Source organism: Thermobia domestica, chromosome 2 (assembly GCF_964235325.1).
Source record: "Thermobia domestica chromosome 2, izTheDome1.hap1.1, whole genome shotgun sequence".
In the NCBI taxonomy this organism is placed as follows: domain Eukaryota; kingdom Metazoa; phylum Arthropoda; class Insecta; order Zygentoma; family Lepismatidae; genus Thermobia; species Thermobia domestica.
Genome location: NC_137455.1, coordinates 56,725,127 through 56,741,646, shown reverse-complemented (window position 1 = coordinate 56,741,646; position 16,520 = coordinate 56,725,127). Strand labels below are relative to the sequence as shown.

Below are 16,520 nucleotides of genomic sequence, written 5' to 3'. Positions count from 1 at the left end.
AGCTATGTTCTCGTATATGTGGAAGCACAAACAACGTAGTTAGAAATAAAATAACAGTTTCATAGCAGTAATACTAGACTTTATATAAATGCTGAAAAGGAAATGTTGTGGTAACATATACATATTCGCATAAACATCAAACAATACAGCATTATTGCTGGATATAGACATGCACAATTGAAGAGCTCCTTTCCAAATACCACTTAAGTCATATTTTTAAAATTTACAGGAAACACCAAAAACCAGGAAACACTAATGACTAAGGTGGACTTTGCAAAAAAAAAAAAAAAAAAAAAACGTAGTTTGTGAGCCATTACACCAGTGAGTTTTGCAGTTTATTCAAAATTAATATGTGCATCTCACCCACAATATCATAATAAACTAAAAAGTTTAAAATTGAGAAAAACTGACTTAAGTGGTATTTGGAAAGATGAGAGAAAGTGAGGTGCTAAACATAAACATTCTTTGATACGATATATTCCTAACCCTGGACAATGAATATTCTGAAACAGCATTGCCGTAAGTTCAAGACGACTCATAAACCGCTACAATACCGAAATAGAATCATTAACATATGCATGATAGTTACTTCTTTCTGTGTATCCTATAATATCCTTAAAGGAAATTACAATAATCAATATATTCTTGGTAAAGACGAATAGATTCTTATAAGCGATATACTTAAATACACCTCAGGGTTCGATTACTATAGATATTACTTCTGCATCTTGCGGCTATGAACACAAAATCAATAGCCACCTTTTCCAAAACCATATAGATTAGTCAAAATTTCAAATAAAGAGACACCTTACGGAATTTAAACGGAATTTGAAGCACCGTATGCAACTTAAAGGAATTGAGTGTACTGAAGAAAAAAATCATGGTTGCCAAATTTTCTAATGCGTGGTTTTGAAAATATCAGTGTTTCCAACTGCTGCTATATTACCAGCTCTTGAACATGAAAATTGGTATTATGAAATTATATAAACGTTACTGTTAATTATATTAAAACATAATACTTTATTATATAGAAGTATTATGCGCCAGTGTTACAGTAGCTTTGCTTTGTAGTGTTGCAAACTCAAAACAAGAATCATTTTTCTACATTTGCCCTTAGTATTTTAAAATAAAATTGAATATCTTCCATTGATTTAGTATAGAAAATGTGGAATGATTTCTTCTTAAGGCACAGGAAATTTAAGAAATAATGTATAAGGTAATATTGGGTGATATATACATTAAACGCTGTTGAATTCGTCTTAACTTTAAATAAGACTACTTATGAAGTATGCAGAAGATAACCATATTTAAAAATTGTTTTAAAACACAGAACATTAAGCGAATTGAATATTCTTAGATAAGCTTACAATTCTTATACCTCGAGTTTTTAATAAAATATTAACGAATAGAAGGATTCAAACCACGCAGCTCACACGCAACTATCAACTTTTGTTACAGTTAATATTAGCGTCTACATTTACAGTTACTAGCACATACATTGTTGTTATTTTTACAGTTACATATCGTTGTTAAACTCTGTCTTACATGTACAATAAATAACTTCAAAACAACCTTCTGAGATTGGATTCAATGTCATTAGGATCAGTTTAAGAATACCATCACTGTCATACCAACCAATGCTTTGAGGTTCTAGCAGTTGTGGGAAGGGAACTCAAGCCTGCTTCCACACTAACCTCTAGTAATGTGTTCTCTTAATGTGTTAAAGTAAAGCGTCCTTTGTCGATTTTAAGTTCTCCGACGTGTTAATAGAAAGTAACGGATATCATTAATGGATGTAACATCACCATAACCACACATGTAGCATACAAACTTCTCTGCTGCTGCGATCTTCACCGATGTGACTTCACATTCTCCATATTTTCCAGTAAGGAGTAATGAGGTCCAAAAACTTTCCAAGCTGATTAATTCGTGTGACCACTAATTAATGACGTCGCTTCGCATCCAGTGAGAGCATGAAAGAGATCAAAGATCTCTCACAATCTTCTGGAATTGTCATGTGGATTTTATTTATGTTGATATACTTTCGGTTCGCACTTGTACTGTCTTCATCCACACGTCCTTTGAAGAGAATTTTTGAAAGTGGACTAGTAAAAACACTATCACATCAGTATCACGGCAAGTGACTACGACTGTCTTACGTGGAATGTTTACCAGATGAAAAAAGATATGCGTGTCGGTTTCTTTGTGCATATGTGTGTATGCAATCCTCGTAAAGGTTTTATGTCTAAGTTCGGATTGGATGATCGAACATCCACAGGATCGTCAAATGCTACGGCTACATTTTTTTTATCAGAAGGAGACATATATAAAAGGTTTTTTTTTTTTTGCCTAAGAATGCTCCCAAATATGTTTTATCTTGAAGTGCAAGGACGTTGTTCCAGTTGACTGGAAGATATACATTTTCATTTTCTACAGCACGTTGGTTGCTTCTTTCTTTTTCGTCTGGTTTCATCTTTAATGCTAGCTTTGTCTTATCCATCAAAAACGACATCAATCCTACTATACTCCTGGGCACCGTGAAGCACTGAAGACGAAAATATATTAATAAAATCACCAAATGTATTTGCATCTTTAGGCCTGTCTGAGGAGGAAATCAGGGCATGTCCATAAATGATAATAGCTGATTCACCTGAAAACTTAATATTCTGAATGTTTCCTTGCCCAGGTACTAATATCTTCATCAACGATGACTTTCGGCCACTTCGTAAAGATGCATCTGTGTTTACCAAGGCCAAAGGAACCGGAGTAAGCTCATAGTAGAGAATGTCACTAAGATTGACATAGCGTTTTGCTCCGTAGGCTGCAATAAGACGCTGGAGGATGCTTCAATCTAACTTTAAGTACTCCTCTAATTTTCTGAACACTTTAACCGCATATAATGTTTTAATTGTCTTTGGATTATTTCTAGTGATTTTACTACGGAAACATACCTTTGCAAAATTGTTTGAATCGGTTTCCAATCGTTCCTTCACAAATTTAAATAGTTACTGTTGACCAAGTTCAGAAGCATGAAAAAGGGAATGTTTGATGTCTACAGAGGCAACATCTTTAGAAATAATATTTCGCAGTTGCGGTGATGCCATGCTAATGAACACCAGAAACTTGGAAAAAAAAGGGAACGTAGCTTATCTTCGTCTTCCTTGTTTCCCAGTGTATTGGATGAAGAATTCCTTTCAGCATTAGCAGTGACGTTGTATGGTACAAAGCATATGTCACTTCAGCAGTCTTAGACCGATGGTTATAGGATAGCGCCCACCGATTCAAAGCAGTTGATGTTTTCGTAATTCCAACTATTCTGCCACTTCATTTTCCAGTAGAATTTAGCCATTCATGTGCCTAATCAGGATCGACTTGATTGAAGGATGTTTTAGATCGTTTTACAACAAAATTTCCATATTCAAATTCCAATAGCACATCTTGTGGTAACTGATTCACTTTTGAAATGTAAACACTACCCCACTTTGCGTAATTGTAATGATCATAATGAGCAAAGAAAGGTAACATGGATACAAATGAATTCATATGAAGCTCCCATTTACCCTTACAATGAGCGCGAATGAATAGGAGTAAAATTTCAACCAGCTCCATATAGTTCCACCAAAATTCAAAGAGTCATTCCATGTTTACTCACGTACAGCCATGTGCTTCAATGTCTCAGATTCTCTTCAGAATTTTTCATACATAAATACCAATGAAATTATGCTAAATTATTTTTTTTTCGATTTTTTGGTAAGAAATGGCACGGGGAGAATTTTTTAAAAAGTGCGAATTTGGCGCCAATTTCAGTTTCAGGCACTCAGCATCATGAAACTAAAATTACCATAACTTCCTTATTTTTCAAGTTGTTAGGCTCATCCAGGTATGAAAGCTTAATTTTTGCTCTTTCAGTAGATTCTAAGAAACTTTACAAAAGTTTACATTGTCAAACATTAATGGGCATACAAAGCAAATTTTAGTTTTTTTTTTTTTTTTTTACAAATTGTGCATTGCTCAAAAGTTACAACTATGAAACTTTTGAAACTTTTTTGTACAGTCATCTTAACACGTACATAGTATGGTTAAAAATAAAAAGGGTGTTTTTGTATTTTTGTAATTATTATATTTTTTGTCTCACATGTACGGGCATATACAGTTTTAAGTTTTGTTACAAATTGTGTCATTGCTCGTAAGTTACACCTATGAAACTTTTGAAACTTTTTTTTGTAGAATCATCAAGGCACATACATGATATGGTTAAAATGTAAAAAGGGCGATTTGGTAATTTTGTAATTACTATTTTTGTACGTCACAGTACAATTCCTGAATCGCTCTGGACCTTTCTGTATTCTACTGGCAGGAAATGAAGACTTTTGTTGGGTATGTTTTGAAAATATCATCTCGGAAGTCCCTGTTCCATCTCTTACAAGCCAATCAGCCCGGACTTACGCAATTGAAAGTAAAATTACAAAAGACATAATATCATCAGTGAAAACAATGAGCTGTGAAATATAGGACACAACATTTCGTATGTAAATCTGTGTAATTCTAGGTTTTATAATAACCACTCAACCCCTTACATACCTAGGCCTATATTTTCGGTTCACAAAACCACAAAATAATTACAAAAAGGCTTCCCTTTTTGTTATTTAACCATACTAATGAAATGCAAACTAATCCTATAAAAAGTTACAAAGGTTTGATAGTTGTAAGCAATGGTACAATTGGGAAAAAAGAAAGGCATAGTTAAAGTACCAAAAATAATATTATGGTAATACCAAAACTACACATTATACCAGTTTTATTTTTAAGCATACCTAATATTTACTAAGATGATTATTTGAAAAAGTTTTAAAGTGTGACATTTGTCATTTCAGAGTAGGGATGGCAAAATTTCACTTTCTGGATTTGGGAAATATTCCGAAATTCAGAAAAAATCTGCAATTCGGAAAAAATCCGGAATTTTTCCGACCGGAATTTTTTCAAATTCCGGAATTTTTCTGAATTCCGAAATTTTTCCGATTTTACTTTTCGGAATCCGGAAAGTAAAAATTCAGAAATTGGCCATCCCTACTTGAGAGGAAAGGCATAATCTGTTAATAACACTAAAACTGTATATATCTATACATTTAAAATATAAATAATAATAGTAATAATAATTGCAAAAATACCAAAAGCACCTTTTTTTATATTTTAAGCATATCATGTATGTGATAAAATGAATCTATAAAAAAAGCTTCAAAACTTCATAGTTGTAACTTATGAGCAATGACACAATTTGTAACAAAACTTAAAATTGTATATTTCCCTACATGTAAAATACAAAAAATAATAATTACAAAAATACAAAAACCATACTATGTACGTGTTAAGATGAATGTGCAAAAAAAAAAAAAAATAATAATTCAAAAGTTTCATAGTTGTAACTTTTGACCAATGGCACAATTTGTAAAAAGCCCTAAAATTTGCTTTGTATACCTGTTAATGTTTGACAGTGAAAAGTTTCTTAGAATGTACTAAAAGAGCAAAGATTAATTTTTCATTTGGCACCTGGATGAGCCCAATAACTTGAAAAATAAGGAAGTTATGGTAATTATAGTTTCATGATGCTGAGTACCGGAAAGTGAAATTGGTGCCAAATTCGCATTTTTCAAAAATTTCTCCCCGGCCCATTTCTTTTGCAAAAAATCGAAAAAAAAATAATTCTGCATAATTTCATTGGTACTTTTGTATGAAAAAATTTTGAAGAAAATGTGAAACATTGAAGCATGATCATATTTTAAAATTAGGTGATTTGACATGGTATGACCCAAAGTTGTGATACCCCGTCAATTGCTGTTTTAACACACTCTGTATATTAAGAAATTATATGCTTCTTAGAAATGTTATGAGCTCTTCACTCTTTTTCTATGTACATAGAGATATTGTCTTCTGTCCTAACTCTTTGTCGTTGTTATCAAGAAACTGAAAAAGTTGTGGGAGTAGTAACCTCCACAATGCTTGTAGACTTGGTGCGCTCTGTTAGCTCGATTCTAAGATTTTCCAGCTAGTATCTGATTAGCTGCATTTTCACTCAGCAATCCACTCTCTAACCGCAATTCTTACAGCATGCTTTCTTCCATGTTCCCTAATGACTTTTAGAAAATTCATAGCAGAATGAGGCTCACTAAGTCTAATGATAAGTTTCTTTTCCATATTCTGGTACTACCCACTTCAGTTCCATTAATTTGCAGAATAGAGCTTCATCAGTCGTAACAACTGTATATTTCTGGACTAATTTAAAAGAAACATAAAGTCGTCTTTGAATGACTGTGTTAAGAGTGTAATATTCGTGAACTGGGACGATCATAATCGGTATTAACCAACAGTCGTTAAGAGTTTTTCATCTTTCTATTCAAGGCGCTTATTAAAACTGCTCCAGTTATCATTCAGTTGTTGGTTTTGTTGAAAGAAGAATGACATAGTTCAGTTAGTTTAGCAACCACACAGTATTCTGAATTCATGTTTGGTGAATACCACTCTTCTTTTACAGGTTGCTTGAAAGCAGGGAATGGTGAGGTGCGCATACTTTTATGGATTTCGCACATTTTACTTATTACTTCTGGTGGCTTCAGCATAGTATTTTTCGATTGAGAACTCTCTGTGAATGGTACAGGAATTTCATTAACCTGCCAGCATGGCATTTGAGTTGCAAGAAAAGTATATTTTCTATTAAGCGTTTTATCTAAGATATCTATGTTATCGACAGTGAAGTGAATAACTCTGTTTGCTTAAAGATTAGAAGGTATGACGGTTCGTGTAATATCATCCATAACTGCAGTGTGTTTTCAGCTTATGCTGTATCCAGCTTCTGTACCTGATAATAACTGATCACATGGCCTGCTTTGTGGAAAAGCTCCATCAGGAGCATATTTCTGGTAGCTTGGTGAAGAATTGATGCAAGACCAATAACTTTTGGTGTCAGTTATTTTCCCTTGCTTACACAATAAACAATATCTGCCAATGCTTAGGATGCATTCAATATCATCAAAAACGATGTCACACTCATCATTACCACTTTCACGATCCAGTACATCTATTCCTCCAAATATGATTCGTAGAAACATTACAAGACTTTCAGCGCCTAAATCGGAAGCACTTTCTCGGCCAATGTAAACACACTGTGACTTTGAATAGTTTCTGATATCGGTTTGTATTTTCAATGCTGTATGAATGAGAGGTAGAAACCAGTTATCAGTATTACATGTGGGAATGAATACTTCATCTTTATTGTTCAATTCTTTGGGGACATCATAAGACATACAAGCATATTGTGATGGAATCAGAAGCATGGACATTGTTTCGACGTCAGATTCTCTTCTGGGTATGAAGAGCTGTATTTCCAAGTTCTGATTGCAGATGGTCCTTAAATGTTCAGCGTCGGCTTATATAGCTAACGGGCATGGAAATTGAAGAGGATTCTGCAAATTCAGTGTAGCAACTCCATACATCGTTTAGTTCCAGAATATCTCCTCTGTTTATGTGGCATTGTTTTCCTGAAGAAGCCACACCATTGGTATAAAGATAATCAACAAAGTTCTGTCGCTTTTTCACCTACCAACTTCGAACATCGATATGTCACCTAAGACGTACCTGGAAGATCAAAAATAGTCCCCATCAGTATCGACGATCTTCTGTCAACGTTCTGAAAGGCCATGGATTCCATCGCGATAAAACTTGGTAGGCCGTGAAGCAAAGAAGGTAACAAGTGCATTTTGCACTTCTACTAGGGTTTTGAACTGGCGTCCTCTAAGGAATGGAAAAGATAATAATCGGACAGTGCTATGTCCGGATAGTATGGTGGATGTAATAGTGTTTCCCATCCAAGTCGTAAAATGGTGTTCCGGGTCATTCTAGCCACTTGGGGCTTAGCGTTGTAACAGGAAGAACCCCCGAAGACCTCTTTGCGATTTAGAAGTGCTGGCTTCAGAGTTTTGAGTTTTCCTTGAACACGACTGACAGTGCACATTTGCATTGATGCTCTGATCAGCTGGTAGCAGTTCCCGATGCACGATGACGCGATCAGTTCACCAAACACACAGAAAGACCTTCCTCTAGTGCAGTGCTGGTTTCGGCTGTTTGGAACCGGTTCGTGGGATGCTATCCAATGATGACGGTGCCGTGGAGATTCGTACAGGACCGACTTCTCATCACATTTCAACATTCTGTCCAGAAATGGCTTCTTCCTCAGACGAGACACGTTGATGCTAGTGGTCTACTACTGCCACGCTTAGTTGCATGCCCGCGACCATTCGGTCTATTTGATGGACGAATTCCGCGAAAATGTGCCGCACCCCGCCCGTAGTTCCTTTATACGCTATTGTTCCACGTGCACGTAGTGCACCGTCAGAATTTGTCCCCTAATTCTGACTCGCCGAAGCAATGTAACCCCCATTCTCTGAGGGAGTGGGATACGCCCACTGCGCGGCCGGACCAAGTCCTGAGTGCCTACCAGTTAACCTACTGGTTGAGGCAGACTGCTAGCGAGTCAGTCCTACCATGCTCTGCAGGCATGGCGCCCGATTGTTATAAGGCAAGCTCATCTCTCGCCCGTGTTCACCGTTACCAAGATACCTGGGATTGGCTCCCACAAGCTACCGAATCCCACGGTATGACCACAGCCCGGCTTAGTCCAACCCAAATCCGGGGCCCCAGCATTGCCCGAGGCGGCTTGTTTAATCCCGGCCCTGCCTACCTCTATCGTTCAACTGGCAACCGCTTTGTCGTGTAGAGGTAAGACGCACACGTCGAGATACTCCCGTATCTCATCCCGGACCCAATGGTACGTGTTAAGTCACCATTCCTCAGACGAGACAGCAAAGAAACATAGGTGTCTGCTCGCGTTACCTTCTTGCCCGGAGTCAAATCATGTGGAACTCATCGACACAACTTGTAGCGTTTTCCAAGTTGATGGAGGTACTGCCGAATTATTTCTTCGCTCACACTGAAGTGTAGTCCCAGTTCCTGACATGTCTGGCCACTGTTCGCTGCAATTGCATCCTGAAGATCTTCATTTGGTACATGTGTTGGTCTTGCGGCATGTGGTGTGTCTTTGACTGTTTCGTCACCGTCCTTAAACTTGTTAAACCACCGCTGCACTGTCCGCGTAATTACAACACCCTCACCGAAGGCCTGGCATATCTTCCGCCCACTGCAGCGGCGTTTGATCTGTTTGTACTCGTACAGCATACACGGTCTTATGACGCTCCGTGTATGTCCCATGTTTACTCTATCCTTACGCAAGAAAACAACTGCCACAACCAGGTAGTATGTTGGATATACCTTCGCCTTATCTCCATTCGCATTCAACTCATGATGTGAGGGCCAATTGAACACAGACCTCCACAAAAAGCGATAGAACTTTTTTGTTTACCTTTATATATAATATAACTTAGTTTTTCATAAGTTTTTTTTAGCTTCCCTGTAGTATGACTTAAGGCAAGTGAAGTGATATTTTCCCTCTGTGGCAATTAGATCATTTACTGCTCCAAACTGAACTGACAGTGTGTTATGAGTCTTTACTTTCTGTAGGATTTTTATACTAACTGAAAATATGGTAATATTAAAAAAACTTGTTCTTTCTTTCTTTCTGGCAAAATAAACACTTTTTAAAATCTAAAGGCTTCGTTCGTGAAGATGAAGGTGCACTATATTTGTCACCAACATTTTCAGTATTATTTCTTCCGAGTGATCTTCTCCTGTAACTTGTTGACGATCCGCTTTGAAGCAAATTAAACCTGCGCTGCAAACGATCAATTTTCTGTTTATAAGCAAAGTCATAGTAACAAGATCGATGCCAAAGAACACTACCATCCGTATTTTCTGCAATTACGTTCTAAATGCGTTCAATAACATTTCATTTGATGTATCCAGAATCTTCAATCTACGCACAGCACACTCTTTCACTTGTAGCACTCCATCGTCGCTGGCTATTCTTACATGTTCATTATTTGTTACTTGATATAAAAGTATGATATAAAAATATCCTTTATCCGGGAGCTCCTTCTGGTTAAGCGGTCTTTGCGTGCCTTTGGCGTGGGAGACCCGGGTTCGATTCCCGGCGGGACCTCACGTGGTTCGGATTCCATGTTTATCAGTAGGTCCCGTCTAATATGGCCTAGCTGTTGAAAGGGATGTTAAACACAAACTCAACAACAACATGTATCCGGATCATATGTATCTTGAAATTTACGTTTTATCGATGCTACTGGCTATATTATGTTAATTTACAACGGCATGATAGCTACTACGATGTTCTTCAAGACTATTTGAAAAATAGATTTAAAAGAAGTTATTATAATTCAAAGATTCATAGAGGAATGTGTTTAACATAATATTAAAAGAAGTATTTACAATGGGCAGACCACGAATATAAAGAGAAAAGCTTCTAAAGTACATAGTAGAACAGAGTGGCAACATTTTTTTGATGAAGCATCATGAACATGTTAAAAGTTAATGTTTGACAATTTAAAAATAACTCATTTATTAATGAAAGAAACAACAAACTATAATTTGAAAAAAATTCTGTAATAACAATTTAATATTCCCTTTATAATAAACACTAATGGTTGCCAACACTACATGTCAGAAAATTTTGCAACCCCTTTTTTCACATGCGAACATGTCAATAGTCTTTTTTTTAATAGTTGCACCTAATTCTCCAAAAATTCCATTACCATCTTTATTTTGCCTCTTTTCTGAAATGCAGGACCGCGGTGGCTCAGTGGTAGAGCGTTCACCTCTGGTGCATGGGGTCCCCGGTTCAAACCATGCTCCCGCCAAGTGAACTTTGTGGTGGACAAAAAAGTGTGCGTGTGTTTTCTCGGGGTTCTCCCGTTTCCTGCCACTTTCTTCATTCCACCATTTCATTCATTTCTCATAATCACCGTTTCCTTTAGCCTAACCGGCATAATCGTGGGACATAAAACTTAAAGATTTCATTTCTTTTCTTTTGTTGGCCTATGTTTAGCAGAAGGGGTCCAGCTCTTTTCTCTAAAAAATGTTACAATTTTGGTAATTTCTGTTCACATTCGGTTAGTTTAGAGTAGGTTATGTTAGTTTAGGCTGGCTTAGGTTAGTTTAGAATTTTTTAGGTTAGATTAGTGTATGTTAAATTAGTGTTGGTGTCCCGCATAATTTTCCAAAAAATGATAGAATTTCGCTTATTTCTATAATATTAGGTAAGTTTAGGAAGTTCAGGTTAGCTTAGGTTAGTTTATGTTAGGTTAGGTTAGATTTGGTTACGTTATGTTACGTCTACAGGGTGTCTATCGGTCACGAAAGTCACGAATGTCACAAAAAAGTCACGAAATCAGAAAATGGTCATGAAAGTCACGAAAAAGTCACGAAATTTAGCTTTTGGGTCACGATTTTTTTTTAATTGTACAAATGTAAGTACAGATTGGAAAATTTTGTTCTGTGAAACGTCAAAATTCACCACCAAAAATGTCTATGGCCAGCTTTAGAGCTACCAAATCGCCAGCAAAGTACGTTTCTATCGCGTGGATGAAAATTCGTCCTAATTCACACGCAAATTCGCTCTTGAAAATGTTAGAAAATTTTATGATTTGGTAAAGAAAACGTCACGAAAAAGTCACGAAATTTCATTCTGGAATTTTAGTAGATACCCTGGTCTAAGTATTTGCATCATTCATTTCTTCTGTAAATTTTGTGTTTTTTACGTGCTTCTGGACCCCTTGTACTAAACATACTCCCTTTTCTTTTCTGAAAATTTGACTAGTCTAATATGCTTTGTTCGATTGCATATACTCTGAAAAGATTGAAAAACTGCTATGAAAAAGAATTAGCTTCCACTTTTAAATTGAGGTTTGGATTAAGCCATGCTAAAGGACGTGGAAAAGAACGATTTTATGATTCCTCTTGGATAGTTATTTGTTCCATAATTCTCTTGAAAATCCTATTCAGAAACTGTTCTGCAGGTTAGAGTAGATGATCGTTAAACAGAATTGCTGTTTTGTCTGGGTTAATTCTGTACTTGGTGGGCCAAAACTAGGTAAAATACACAATGTTTACGGAAGGGTAATTAATCTGTGAAGTGAATAGAATAGAAATACAACGTGTATAATGGAGAAACATGAAGGTTTGCTGGTGGGGACCAAAACTCGGTAGAAAAAAAACAGAAGCCGTTGCCAATCTATACAAACCGTGAAGGTAAGTACAGTAGAGCGTCGATTATCCGAACGTCGGTCAACCTAACGACCGCTTAACCGAACTGTGTACTCGAGACTTGGTTTGAAGCTCAAGATGAAAGTGACCACTTTCATATATCTGTACTGAAAAAAGTACGTGACAGCTGCTCGTAAGCGTGTAGGCTTGCTTAGACAGACCAAAATAAAGGAATTTTTTAAACGTTAATTTTGTGTACTGTGTGTATTGTTCATGCAAAATGCGTATGTAATATGTACATATTTTTGTTTAATAAACTGTACCACATACTATATATTCCTTCTAAAGTTGCCTTTGTACGTTATTTTGTAATACTTAAAGAGATGCCTGTTTTTATGAATAAATTTACTGTACAGTACTTCTTTTTGGCAAATAAACATGTACAGTTCGATTATCCGAACAAACCAGTTTTCCGAACACCCATGTCCCCCAATTACTTCGGATAATCGACGCTCTACTGTACAAAGTTAAACTTCTCGTGAAACTCCTAACCTAACCTAACCTAACTAAAACTAATATAAACTAACATAACATAAAATAAGGCTATACTTAACAAAAAAAATGTATTAATTTTAGGAATGTCACTGCCATTAGCCATGTCGACTACTGCACTATAAATTGTTATAAAGTTGTAAAATTGTATTAAACAAAATTAGTTTGCACTTAAATTATCATGGTTACAAACTAAGTTGCAACCAAAATGCGCAGACATACAGCCCGAAGTCGCCCGTGTTAAACAATTGGTTATACAGTTAAATTATTGTGAATATGAAATGTAATGATGCCAGGAATGTCCATACTTGTTAAAATTTGTATCCAAAATAAATAAATCTGAAAAAATAACACTTGTACTAAACAAAACATAGTATTACGAGTAAACTGGAGTTTGAGACAGTTCTTTCTATTCTGATGCCATCTTGCCTTGAACTCTTTTTAGATTTCATAAAGTTCTTTTTCTTTCTTTCTTTCAGTTACCTCCCTTACGGGAGATTTATAAAGGAAGTCCCAGCCTTAGGGCCTTGTGGACTACGTCACTATATTTGTTTTAATTATAAATTGTTTGAAATAAGTAATTGCACTAAAATTGCACGAGCCAAGATGGCCGAATTAGCCTGTTTTAAATAAAAGTGTTTATCACACTATTAATGTAATAATACAGAAGGATAAACGGCGCATGAAAATATTGAAAATGAAATATAGTATATGAAAATTGTAACAAATAATAAAATTGTCCAAAGCAATAAGTTGTAAATGGTAAAAATTGAATAAAAAATTAGAGCAATTCCCCAATACTTAGTGTTTACAGCTCCTCAGTATCTGGCATGTTTCTTCCCATCGTAAAGACAATCATTGGCCAATCATCGTTTCTATCACTTGTCCTCCAATCACTATATAACATAATCACAAACAAACTCTGGGACTGGTCTAGGACGAGAATGATCTGAGGGTTATGCGCGATTCGGAATTGAAAGATCACTTCATAAAGTTCAGTGCATCGATTAAAATATTTCTAGAAGAAAACTAAGAAAATTCCATAGATAAATCATTTCAGAAGTAAATAATTGCGATCATTTTTCTCTGAAATCATACGTAATACTTTGAAATATCTATGAATAAATATCAACAATATCAATAAATAAACTGTTTACATGAAAATTAAGAACATAGTAACAAAGAAAGAAATTAGAACAATTAATTAATTTTGAACACACTAAATGTAAAACAGAGATATGTTATTCTTTAAAAATGATTTTGTAACTGTACGTTACAAGTTTCGCTATCTTGGTTGTCATCTCACAATAGGAGCTGGCTTTTCCAATTTACTGTAACAATGTTAAGTTCTAATTCCACAGTATAACTCTTTTTATAACAACACAATAAAATAAAGCACAATACATCTGAAACATTAATTAATTGTACTTCCGAAAAATCAAGATCGAAAATACGAAGTTCGTTTACTCGAGAATGAAGAAGTTATTGTATGTATTTTGTTTGCCTCAATATATTATAAGGTTTTTCTTGCTTTTCAGGTCCAAGTTTAACTGTAGACACAGCTTGTTCTTCGAGTGGTGTAGCACTTCATTTAGCAAATAAATCAATCATAGATGGTGAATGTGATGACGCCATTGTCGTAGGATGTAATCATATCCTCGTTCCCCAAATAAGTCAAATCCTAAATAATGCAGGGCTTCTCAGCCAGAAAGGTGTCTGCAGAGCATTTGATATAGAAGGTAAACTTACTGTTAATGCAGATATGTAACAATTGTGATATGAACAATAGTTGAATGTTTTATCCTTTCATATAAAATATCCTCCATAAAATTAATATGAAACAATCGTAACAGAACTGAACAGAAAATCAAAACCTATCGTCGTATTGCCACTAGAGACACCTGTATTTATTTATTCATAACAAATTTCAGATACAACACTAGGCCATTTTACTCTGAAACATTTTAACAAATTGATAACAATTTAATAACAATTTGAGGTCAAGATGGTACAACACAACAGCGACATTAAAAAATAGCTTATTTATAGATCATCTGAAAGTATACTCACTTGAAAAACTGCCTACAGTTTCTGGTAACTGATTATAGGTAGTGACAATTCGGTTTAGAAGGGATCTTTGGACAATATTAGCTCTCACCGCTCGAGTGTAAAAGAGATCACTAGACCGTGTTGTTCTAGCGGGTACGCGAAAATTGATCTGACTTAACAACTGTTCACATGATATGTGGCCATTTACAATTTTTTGCAAAAATATTAGGTCCTAAATTTTGTTTCTCACTAGGAGAGGTTTGATATTGAGGACTTTAAAACGTCAGTTTGTGAAAGTGTTCGGAGGTGAGGTACTCGGTAGGATACAATTGCTAAAAAGAAATTAATTATGGAATTTAATTATTTAATGAGTAGGGCAGGCCATAGACCAGATAGGAGAATAGTACTCAATAGTGGGAGCAACATATGACTTATAGAACAAGCTTAAGGAATTAGGATTTTTTATGTCAGTGAAGCGATAAATGAGTCCCAGTTTTCTCATAGCAGTACAAGATATTGTGCTTATATAATCCGCAAAAGTAAGCTTACTGTCAATGGTAACACCAAGATCTCTGAAAGAGGAGACAGGATTTATGTTCTTATGATCAATTTTGTAAATGTGTTTTATAGGTTCCTTTTTTAGAGAAATCGTAAGAGAAGCACATTTTTCGATGTTTAATCTAAAAGTTTCCAAGAGTTACACCAGTTGAGAAGAATTGAAGCATCATGTTGAAGAGCAAGTGCATCGTACTCAGATTGAACTTGTCTGTAGAGTTTGCAGTCATCAGCGAATAGAAGAATATTAGTAGAGCTGTTTGTGGACAAAGAAGGCAGATCGTCCATGTATAATAGGAATTGAAGTGGACCCAGAATACTGCCTTGAGGAATTCCAGAAGTTACGGGAATAAAATTAGAAAAGTAACCTGAAACTGAAACTCGTTGTGTCCTATTACTGAGATAGGTTTCCAGAAGACTAGGCAATTTGCCATGTAAATTAATTTAGAATTGAGTTTGTATATAAGAAGATGGTGTGGAAGGGAATCGAAAGCCTTAGCTAGGTCCAAATACAAAATGTCGAGTTGAGAATTTTCTGAGATGTTGTCCACAGCAGCGGACTCAGAACAGATAAAATAGTAACACAAGGTTTTCCTGACAAAAAGCCGTGTTGTGAGGAGTTTATAAATGAAGCAACAAATTGAAAGATCCTGTTTTTGATTATCTTTTCATAACCGAGTGAGAGAGGTGATAATAAAGAAATAGGTCGATACGAGGACACACACTTTTTATTCTTACCAGACATGAATATGAGTGATATTAGCTCTCTTCCAACAGGTGGGAAAGACACCTTCTGCAAAACAGTGATTTATAAAATTCGAAAGGGGTTGAGAAAGAGAACTGGCAATACTGCGTAGGAAGCAGGTGTAAATATTATCTGGTCCTAAGGCGCGCTGCTGGGGCAATGTCAAGAGAAGAGAAAGTACTTCGGTCGGACTGGTACTGATAGAAGACAAAGATTCAGAACAAACAGGTTGAAGAAGGTAGGGGAAGGAAGGAGAGGTGGGAGGGGATGAAGCAAAGCTACTAGCAAAATATTCATTAAACACCATTGCCCTGTCTTTTTCATTTACACATGCATTTTTGTAGGTCACTTCTGTCAGTATGCGAGAACTATTTCTTCGGTTGTTTATTAGAGTCCAGAAACGCTTAGGGTTATTACTTGTATAGATTGTAATGTGTTCAATGTACTCCGTATACTT

The 16,520-nt window shown here is 35.8% G+C and overlaps 1 protein-coding gene across 1 annotated transcript in view; it reads left to right on the top strand.

Annotated features, from left to right (window-relative positions):
- LOC145679016 (fatty acid synthase-like) overlaps window positions 1-16,520 on the top strand; it is a 126,066-nt gene that overhangs the window by 26,408 nt on the left and 83,138 nt on the right. Inside the window, exon 4 of the mRNA XM_081749617.1 lies at window positions 14,253-14,453. Coding sequence (XP_081605743.1) covers window positions 14,253-14,453 — 201 coding nt within the window. The remainder of the gene's footprint in view (window positions 1-14,252; window positions 14,454-16,520) is intronic.